At 37.0% G+C, this 11,534-nt stretch overlaps 1 protein-coding gene across 1 annotated transcript; it reads left to right on the top strand.

Moving 5' to 3' along the window:
• The first annotated feature begins 573 nt into the window (after nt 1–573).
• On the top strand, nt 574–969 carry LOC137710003 (uncharacterized). The gene is made up of 2 exons (XM_068448972.1): nt 574–769; nt 833–969. The coding sequence occupies exons 1-2, from the start codon at nt 574–576 to the stop codon at nt 967–969; spliced, it is 333 nt and encodes a 110-aa protein (XP_068305073.1).
• Nucleotides 970–11,534: the final 10,565 nt, after the last annotated feature.

Below are 11,534 nucleotides of genomic sequence, written 5' to 3'. Positions count from 1 at the left end.
AATATAGGTCCAAAGGGCCAAATGCTGCAGACACCTATCCATGGTGTCGAAATTGTTGATGTTTGGGGTATTGATTTTATGGGTCCTTTGCCTTCATCTCATGGTTTCCTTTATATTTTTCTTGCGGTTGATTATGTGTCGAAATGGGTGGAAGCAAAAGCCACCCGTATTAATGATTCCAAAGTGGTTGCAGATTTTGTCAAAACTAACATATTTGCTAGATTTGGAATGCCAAGAGTTCTTATAAGTGATGGAGGATCACATTTTTGCAATCGAACCATTGAAGCTTTGCTCAAGAGATATAACGTCACACATAAGGTGGCAACACCTTACCATCCTCAAACAAGTGGGCAAGCCGAGGTTTCTAATCGGGAAATCAAGAAAATTTTGGAGAAGACCGTTGGGCCAAACCGGAAGGATTGGAGCTTGCGTTTGAATGATGCATTATGGGCATATCGTACGGCCTACAAAACACCAATTTGAATGTCCCCATTTCGGCTCATCTATGGGAAACCATGTCATCTTCCCGTTGAGTTGGAGCACAAAGCACATTGGGTCGTCAAAACATTCAACATGGACATTGATGCCGCTGGAATCCATAGGAAGCTTCAACTGAACGAGCTTGAGGGGATAAGGCATGAAGCATACGAGAATGCGTTGATTTACAAGGAGAAGTCAAAGGCATTCCATGACAAGATGATTCGTAGCAAGACATTTGTTCTAGGGCAGAAAATGCTACTCTTCAATTCCTGCATTTGCTTGTTTCCAGGTAAGTTACGTTCTAAGTGGATTGGCCCGTTTGTTGTTATTAATGTATTTCCTTATGGTGCAGTCCAAATTCAAAGCTTAAAGACCGGCCAAGAGTTCAAAGTCAATGGACATCGTTTGAAGCCATACTACTATGAGAACTTTGAAGAGCATGTCGTGGATGATGAAAGCTTCCATGCCGTGGGTCCAATTGAAGTTTAAGAGGAAGGATCGTCCGGCTGGAAGACGTTAAAGCAAGCGCTACTTGGGAGGCAACCCAAGCAAATAAAGAACTAGGAAGCTCCACCACTCCATAACCAGATTTGCGTTCCTAAACCCTACTCTTTATTGCTTTTACTTTGCCATGATTGTCGTGTTTGTTAGTTGTGTTATGTGTTTGTTTGTTTGTGAGTCTATACTTAAAACATTGAGGACAATGTTTGGTTTAAGTGTTGGGGGGGGGGGGTTGTCACATCTCGGCCCGGGGCGGACCCCTTCCCGGGCCCGCTCCACCACCGTAGCACGATATTGTCCGCTTTGGGCTTACCATTCCCTCACGATTTTGTTTTTGGGAACTCACGAGCAACTTCCCAGTGGGTCACCCATCATGGGATTGCTCAAGCCTCATTCTCGCTTAACTTCGGAGTTCCTACGGAACCCGAAACCAGTGAGCTCCCAAAAGGCCTCGTGCTAGGTAAGGATGGGAATATACATATAAGGATCACTCCCCTGGGTGATGTGGGATGTCATAGGGGTAAACAAAGTGCTTTTCATAAAAATTCGTGGGATTTTATCATCTATCATTTCTAAAGTTGTTTTTACCTGTTTTTAAGTGTTTTTAGTGTGTTTTGAAGTGTTTTTATGTGTCTTAAACAGAAAATCAGAAAATTTGAAAAAAAATCGAAAAAGAGTGTTTTAAAAACCCAAAAAGAGTTGTTTTTAGAGTTGTTTTGTTTTTGTGTTTGTGTCTTAGGGTATCTTCCAACACAATGATGAGGATTTGGTTTTTAATTGCATGACTATTAAAGAAAGTTACAAACATGGATGGAAGTTTGATATGCTCTTTGGTTTATGCTTGGTTATAGTTGACATGTACGAATTCACATGTAATCACAAAATAAAAAAAATCAATTTTTGTAACATGCTTGAAGGAAGAAACTCAAACTAACGCTACAACCCTGAGAGATTTGAGCCTAAACATTCTTTGGAGAGTTATTAATCTTGATTTCTTGTTTTCTAAAGTCGTTGCGTGATCTCATCATTCTTTGCTTGGTTGCTACTTAGAATGCATTTCATCACTATAGTTCCAAATACTAGAACTCATGCCCATTTCATTCAAAGCATAAAATTGATTAGCATAACAAATAATAAGATGAAGTTGGTTAGTTTAAACCCAGAGCCAAAAAGCCTTACCCCTTTACATATGTATTGTAGGTTTAACCCACTTTGAGCCTTATTTAGCCTATTTTCTTTGTTAACCACATAATCCTTACCTAGCCTAGATTAGGACTATCCAACCCTTATTCTTAAAGGATAGTAAAGCATGACTTAGAGGGAATTCCTTTCGATCTAAAAGTTGCAGAAAAACAAGTGTGGGGGAAGGGTTTTTCGTAGGAATTTATGAAGTAGTATGTTTGTGTGCCAAAGAAAAGAATAGGGCACGGAAAAAAAAAAAACGTGAAAAAGAAGAAAGAGAAGAGAAAGAAAGAAAGAAAGAAAAAAAGAGTTGAAAATAAGTGAGAATGAACTCACAAGTGTTGATTGTTGAAGAAAGGGTCCAAAAGTTTGAATTTGACCCTAAGCTTTGTGTGAATCTTCCCTTGGTGTTCAAAGTTGATTTTTGCATTCAAAAGTGAATTCTAAGTGTTTATTTCATTACTTTGCTTACTATTGCTTTAAAGAACTTTTGTTTATCCTTACCTTTCTTTGTTAGCCAATACCTTAGCCCCATTACAAACCCTTTGACTTCAATCTTGGTTGTTATGTGTTTCAATATGTGGAGTTTAAAATTGGTTTGAGCACTTGGTATCCCTGAGTAGTGGCTTTCCATTCATGAGATCATATACATGTTAATAATTCCAGAAATTGCTTTCTTTGTTATGACATATGTGAGTATTAGTTTAGATGTTTACATCAATCCTCTCACATATACCTAGTGTAGGGAGTGTAGTCAGAAAATCTGTGTGAAAATAGAGTGTATCCAGTGAGGAATTGGGGGATTCTCTAAAGCATGTTACTACATTCAAAATCATGTTTTTATTGATTAAATGGGAGCTAGTGTATGGTAACTATGGTTAAGTATACGCTCGAGGGTAGGGATAACTAAAATCTATGTATGTGGTGTTCTTTAATGTGTCATGTTCATTGGAAATCCCTGAGGTACATGTTGGAAGGTCTAGAATGTGTTTTGTTTGTTTTGTTTATTTCGTTTTGCTCGAGGACTAGCAAAAGCTAAGTGTGGGGGAATTTGATAGGAGCATATTTATGCTACTTAGTTATGTTGTTTCCTTGCATTTAGGGAGTTAATTACTATTTATTTCAGTCTTTTAAGTTATTTTCGTATGTTGTTAGGTCCTAATGGCAAAATGAGCAACAAAAGGGCATTTTGGAGCTAAATGGAGCATTTTTGGGCATAGATTGGATAGCTTAACCATGGAGTAAAGAGGATGGACGAAATTGAAGTCAAGAAGGGCTAGGAAAGGCTACAAATCTGGTGGATGAAGTCCTAATTCAAAGAAGATAAGGAAATAGCAAGAAACAAGGAACCTTATCCAGCCTTATCTTATCCTATCCTAACCAACCTTATCCTTTCCTAACTCTATCATTATCCTATCCTATCCTATCCAAATTAGGTTGTGCCTTAAATCTAGCTAATTAGAAGGGATTAGGTGCATATTTAAACACTTAGAACAATTTCTAGAAGCTTATCAAATTATTTTGCCGAATAAACACCATTCCATATAGGTTTAGGAATTGCAATCCTTCTTCTACACCTATATCATGTGTCCTTGCCCCTTTAGATTTAGGAATCTGCCCTAAACCATTCCTTCCAGAAACCTTATCTCATCCCTACAAAGATGCCGCACCTAACCTTCTAGAATTCCCTAAATCCTAGCCGTACACTACCTATTCCATTTCCCATTTGGTTTCTGCCTTGAGTTAACCCTTTTTCAAAGGGATTGTGCAATCCTTTTCCTTCACTAAGTGTGCCTAATTAGCCTATATAAACAGCCCTATGCCGCACCATTCAATCATCCACTCACTCATTCATTCATTCATTCATACTTTCATCCATCAAACAGCACAATCCATTCTACACCACCCTAGTGCCGCAAGCAAGGAAGCAAGGAGAGGAGGACTTGTGCAATCTGCCATCCAAGGGAGTGCCGTGCATGCCATTGGAGTGTGGAGCGTTTTTCTTGGTTCTTTCTATCCTTAGTCTTAGTTCAATGTTTAAATTTAATTATCTTTGTTTTGCGAACATGAGGAACTAACTTCTTTTTAGTTAGAGGAGAATTTGAAGCCATGATTATATGTTTTATATGAATTGATTACGTCCGGTTATTATTTCTTAAGGCATGAATGTGATTTGCTTATCTAAGTTATTAAAACTGGTTTATGTATGTGGGTTGGGGGTTAACACTTAATTTGCATGCATAAACATGATGCTAGAGTATGGGGAAGGGGGGGGGGTTTCACGTAATTGTTATTCACTTATTATTCACAAGTAGTGGAGGTTGCTAGTCACAATCGCGTTAAGTAAATCCTTGGTATGAGTCTCATGTGTTTCATAGTGATGAATACCTTGTCAATGCTTATAGTTTTCACAAAACTTAATGACTTTTGATATGGATCTTTGTTATGCATCTCATATAAAGAACTTGAAAAAGATAATTTGGTTGTAATGCGTTTTCATTCAATTCAATGAAATAAGGAAAACTTGAGGGTTAGTTGTGCGATGCAACTAATTTGGGGCGTTGTCATTCATAGTCTAAAGGAGTAATAACTGGACATTGGTTCGTATGCATATATCATGTGTGAAGAAGGACCCTCTAACTAGTCTTTCACCCATTTATTTTACTTAAATTCGTTTTTCAAAAGTGTTTTCTACAAAGTTTTTGTTTTGAGTCTAAAATTCGTCAAAAACAATCCCCATTTCACTTAGTCTTCATATTTGAGTCAAAACCTGTTTTCTTTTAGTCTTTTGAGTCAAGTCAAGTCCTATTTTCGTCCAAAACACTTATTGAGTCTAAAATTGAGTCTTTTTGATTATTGGTTGCTGTTTTAAGTATCTAAAGTTAGTTTTGAGTCTTAGTTATATAGATTAGCATCCCTTGTTAATCCCCGGTCTAGAACGATCCCTACTTACATATCCACTACAATTGTCACAAATAGGGTTTAATTTGTGTGTCAAGTTAATTTTCACATCAGTTTGTCGTGTTTGTTAGTTGTGTTATTGATAGGAGCATATTTATGCTACTTAGTTATGTTGTTTCCTTGCATTTAGTGAGTTAATTACTATTTATTTCAGTATTTTAAGTTATTTTCGTATGTTTTTAGGTCCTAATGGCAAAAGGAGCAAGAAAGGGCATTTTGGAGCTAAAAGGAGCACTTTTGGGCATGGATTGGATAGCTTAACCATGGAGTAAAGAGGATGGACGAAATTGAAGTCAAGAAGGGCTAGGAAAGGCTACAAATCTGGTGGAAGAAGTCCAAATGCAAAGAAGATAAGGAAGAAGCAAGAAATAAGGAACCTTATCCAACCTTATCTTATCCTATCCTAACAAACCTTATCCTTTCCTAACTCTAACATTACTCTATCTTATCCTATCCAAATTAGGTTGTGCCTTAAATCTAGCTAATTAGAAGGGATTAGGTGCATATTTAAACACTTAGAACAATTTCTAGAAGCTTATCCAATTGTTTTGCCGCATAAACACCATTCCATATAGGTTTAGGAATTGCAATCCTCCTTCTACACTTATATCATGTGTCCTTGGCCCTTTAGGTTTAGGAATCTGCCCTAAACCATTCCTTCTAGAAACCTTATCTCATCCCTACAAAGATGCTGCACCTAACCTTCTAAAATTCCCTAAATCCTAGCCGTACACTACCTATTCCATTTCCCATTTGGTTTCTGCCTTGAATTAACCCTTTTTCAATGGGATTGTGCAATCCTTTTCCTTCACTAAGTGTGCCTAATTAGCCTATATAAACAGCTCTATGCAGCACCATTCAATCATCCATTCACTCATTCATTCATTCATACTTTCATCCATCAAACACCACAATCCATTCTACACCACCCTAGTGCCGCAAGCAAGGAAGCAAGGAGAGGAGGACTTGTGCAATCTGCCATCCAAGGGAGTGCCGTGCATGCCATTGGAGTGTGGAGCGTTTTTCTTGGTTCTTTCTATCCTTAGCCTTAGTTCAATGTTTAAATTTAATTATCTTTGTTTTGCGAACATGAGGAACTAACATCTTTTTAGTTAGAGGAGAATTTGAAGCCATGATTATATGTTTTATATGAATTGATTACATCCGGTTATTATTTCTTAAGGCATGAATGTGATTTGCTTATCTAAGTTATTAAAACTGGTTTATGTATGTGGGTTGGGGGTTAACACTTAATTTGCATGCATAAACTTGATGCTAGAGTATAGGGGGGGTTTCACGTAATTGTTATTCACTTATATTCACAAGTAGTGGAGGTTGCTAGTCACAATCGCGTTAAGTAAATCCTTGGTATGAGTCTCATGTGTTTCATAGTGATGAATGCCTTGTCAATGCTTATAGTTTTCACAAAACTTAATGACTTTTGATATGTATCTTTGTTATGCATCTCATATAAAGAACTTGAAAAAGATAAAGAACTTGAAAAAGATAATTTGGTTGTAATGCGTTTTCATTCAATTCAATGAAATAAGGAAAACTTGAGGGTTAGTTGTGCGATGCAACTAATTTGGGGCGTTGTCATTCATAGTCTAAAGGAGTAATAACTGGACATTGGTTCGTATGCATATATCATGTGTGGAGAAGGACCCTCTAACTAGTCTTTCACCCATTTATTTTACTTAAATTCGTTTTTCAAAAGTGTTTTCTACAAAGTTTTTGTTTTGAGTCTAAAATTCGTCAAAAACAATCCCCATTGCACTTAGTCTTCATATTTGAGTCAAAACCTGTTTTCTTTTAGTCTTTTGAGTCAAGTCAAGTCCTATTTTCGTCCAAAACACTTATTGAGTCTAAAATTGAGTCTTTTTTATTATTGGTTGCTGTTTTAAGTATCTAAAGTTAGTTTTGAGTCTATAGAGTCTAGTTTAGTGTTTTTCGAGTCTTATTTATATAGATTAGCATCCCTAGTTAATCCCCGGTCTAGAACAATCCCTACTTACATATCTACTACAATTGTCACAAATAGGGTTTAATTTGTGTGTCAAGTTAATTTTCACATCAGTTATTTGGTTGTTTGTTTGTGAGTCTATGCTTAAAACATTGAGGACAATGTTGTGGCGGCGGCGGCCGGGGGGGGGGGGGGGGGTAAACAAAGTGTTTTTCATGCAAATTCGTGGGGGGTTGGATGATCTCTCCAACCCGGATTGTATGTATTTGAGTATGGATCATTTCTTTACTGATTTTGGCCTTGATAACGTATGGCATTGGCGCTTTCCCATCCTCCATTCTCTATCAATTGAGGAATTTGATCATTGAGATGCCCTTGAATGGAGCACACTCCACAAATGGCCGTACCTTGCACTTTGGATCCATCGACCACCTGAGACACAAGCATAGTGAGATTAGCTAATTGAGATTGAATTTCAGAAATTGCACTTACCTCATTCACTTGTTGCCGTGGGGGGTCCCTTTGCCCAATTCCTTCATATTGTTGTGCATTTAGAGCACGGTTCGCAATTAGGGTCTTGGGTGCCATAGGAGTTTTGTCAACCAATGCACCTCCCACTGAAGCATCGAGAATTTGCCTTTCAATGGGAAGAAGGCCCTCATAGAAGTATTGAAGTAGAAGCTCCTCCTTCATTTGATGTTGAGGACATGATGCAACAAGGGCTTTAAAACGCTCATAGTACGCTGGAAAAGATTCTCCTTGACTTTGTTGGATTCCGCTAATTTTCTTCCTCAAGAGAATGACTCTTGAAGTAGGGAAGAACTTCTCTAAGAATGCTCTCTTCATGCTTTCCCAAGAAGTAATGGTCCCGGGTGCCAATTCATAAAGCCAATCCTTAGCCTTTTCCACAAGAGAGAATGGAAAAGCTTTCATCTTCAAAATATTCCCATCGACGTTAATGGGTGTCATGCTTGAGCATACAACTTCAAACTCCTTCAAATGCTTGTTTGGATCTTCCATGGACAGCCCATGGTACTTAGGAATATGATGCAGCAAGCTTGACTTCAATTCGAACACATCGGTCTTGCCTTGAGCCGCCCTAGGGTATTGAATGCATAATGGCATGGCATTATCTAATCCCGAGGCAGAAAGCTCTTTGATTGTTCGATTATCCGCAGCCATGACTTGTTCTTCTTCCTCCACTTCTTCTTCTTCTTCAGATTCGGCCTCAGAACTAGAACTAGGTGGATTAGGTTCTGGTTGCTTCCTCTTTCTTCTCAAAGTTCGTTCAAAATCGTCGTCAAACTCCAAGATATTCTCACGAACAGAATGAGAACTACGAGTCATACACTTGTACCTAGAACAAGGAAACAAAACAAATCAGCAACTCTCTGAGAAGGCATGGCACACAACCAAACACTAAGAAATAAGGCACGGCAAAAACAAAAAGAAAGAACAAATAAACACACGACACTCTTGACCTTAAGACACACTTTGACACGACACAAACACAAGGGATTAGCAAGTTTGCTAATCCCCGGCAACGGTGCCAAAATCTGATGTGAAAATTATGTTGACACACAAATTAAACCCTTTTTTTTGACAATTGTAGTATATATGCAAGTAGGGATCGTTCTAACTGGGGATTAACTAGGGATGCTAATCTACTCTAAACTGACTTAAAAACACAAAATTAAACTTTAAAACACTTACCTAGACCTATATGACTCAAAACAACTTAAAAAGACTCAAAACAGCCCAAAACACTCAAATAGACTCAAACTAGACTCTAAAGGCTGATTTGGACGAAATTTAACTAACTTAGACTCAAAACACTAACTTGGACAGATTCAAACACTTTTCTAACTAATCTAACACACTTAATAAAATGGGGAATTGATTTGGACGAAATTAATTAAAATGGACAGATTGTAAATTAAACAGATTAGGCACTAAACTAGGTGAATTGGATGGGAAAAAGGCTAGTTAGGGGGTTCTTCTCCACACATGCACATATGTAACATAAATTGATTTCCAGATTTTATCCCTTTTAAACCATGAATGACAATGCCCCAAATTAATTATGAAAAGCACAAATTAACTTTCAGATTTTCTTAGTTTCATTGAATTGGATGGAATACGCATCGACAATCAAATTATTCTTATCAAATTCCCTACATGAACTGCATAATAGAGATAAAATCAAAGATCATTAAGCTTTTTGAAAACCCTAAGCATTGACTAGGCATTCGTAACTATGAATTGCATGATACTCTTGCCTAGAATTTACTTAATACAATCATGACTAGTGATTTCCACTACTTATGAATATAAGGTCATAACGATTAGGTGAAATTTCCTTATATCCTAGCATCAAATTCATGTATGAAAACTAAGTATGCATCCTTAATCAACACACAAGAACAAGTTCTCAATAAATCAATTAAGTAAATCACATCCACAATTCAAGAAACAAAATCTGGAGGAAATCAATTCATATAAAACATATGCCCATGGTTTCGAATTCACCCCTAACTAAGAAAACTTAGTTACACATGTTCATAACAATTGAAAAGCAAATTAAAATAAACATGGAAACGAAACGAGGGAAGAAAGAACTCCCAAAGTCTCCAATGGATGCAGATTTCTTGCGGCACAAGGTCTCCTCCTCCCATGGAAGCCACGACACTCCTTCTTCTCCCTAGGGCTTGCGGCACAAAGTGTATTTCTGAATGGATTGTGTGTGGGTTGAATGAATGAATGATTTGAATGATGAATGGCTGCCTAGGGTGTCTCAGGGGTGCGGCAACTTTAAGTTATATATATATAGCATGGCAAAACCCTAGCAATCAGATTTAGGGTTAAACCTAGCCAATATAAGTGTTTAGGGCCCCTAGGTTGTGGCAAGGGTTTGGGAATTAAATCCTAGCCCAATCAATCTCAGATATGGACTTATACAATCCAAATCCAAGAGAAAGAGGGCCAAATAAAATCAGAATCCAATCAGAAATAGGTTTAAGAATTTTCGTCCAAAATTGGGTGTTCTAGAAACTAAGTGTCTTATGGCTGATTTTGGGTGTTCTAGAAGGCATAAAAGGGGGGGAAGGTGTGGCACCCTTTTAGGGTCAGATAGGGCTTCTAGAAATTAGGTTTTAAGGTCCACTTGCAGCTAGGATTAAGGTGGAACAAGATTAGGTTAGGATAAGATAGGATAAGGTTTCGATAAGATAAGGTTGGATAAGGTTTTGGATAATGTTTCCTCTTTTCTTGCACTTTCCTTATCTTCTTTGTCATGAACTTTCCTTTTCTAATTTGTAGCATGTTTCTAACCTCTTTTGACTCCAAATTCGTCCATCCATGTTGCTCCATATACAAGCTATCCAAAATAAGCCCAAAACTGCTCTAAAAGGCTCAAAATTGCCTTTTCTTGCCAACTTTGTCATTAGGACCTACAAACAAACGAAAATAGCATAAAACACTATAATAAGTTGTAATTAGCTCACTAAATGTAAGGAAATAACATAACTAAGTAGCATAAATATGCTCCTATCACTTGGACGTTTGTGCATTCAAGTTGGAGTGTTGGAACATTTTTAGGTGTAATCTATATTTTGTTTTCAATGTTTAATTCAATTTTCCTTTGTTATGTTGTGAACATGAGAGGTGATGTGATAAATAATAGCACTCAAATTAAACCCTCTTTTTAACAATTGTAGTATAGATATAAGTAGGGATCGTTCTAGGCTGAGGATTAGGAGAGATTGCTAATCTAATGAAAACTGACTCAAAGATACAAAAATATGCTGAAAAACACTTAAACAAACTCAAAGACTATTAACTAAACTTATATGACTCAAAACAAACTTAAAAGACTCAAAACAATACAAAACAATAAAAAAGACTCAATTTAAACTCTAGGACTCAATTTAGACGAAAATAGAATTGGTTTTGACTCAAAATACTTAAAAACACACTTTAGGACAGATTTGAAACAAGTAAGTAAAGGGGATTGGGTTTTGGACGAAATTAATGTAAAAGCAAGTGACTTAAAAACTTAAGTAGTTTTTGGACGAATTTGAGAAAAACAATGGATGGGTAAATAGCTAGAGGATACTTTTCCACACATGATACATTCAAACACAAATTGATTTCCGGTTGCTTTTTTGATAAACCATGAACCTCAACACCCCAGATTAACCGTGACATCACTAATTAACCCTCAGATTTTCCTTAAGTTATTGGATTGGATGACATCATACGACAACCCAAAGCATTCTTCAGAAGTTCCCTACATAACATCATAATAGAGATACAATCAAAGATCATTACGTTCAATGAAAATCATAAGTATTGACAAAGCACTTGTAACTATGACATCATGATACTCATGCTAGGAATTTACTTAACATGATTGTGAAAACAACCTTAACTACTTGTGAATATAAGT

The sequence above is a fragment of the Pyrus communis genome, chromosome 12 (genome assembly GCF_963583255.1).
Source record: "Pyrus communis chromosome 12, drPyrComm1.1, whole genome shotgun sequence".
Taxonomy (NCBI): Eukaryota; Viridiplantae; Streptophyta; class Magnoliopsida; order Rosales; family Rosaceae; genus Pyrus; species Pyrus communis.
This window is presented reverse-complemented; position numbering and strand designations above follow the sequence as displayed.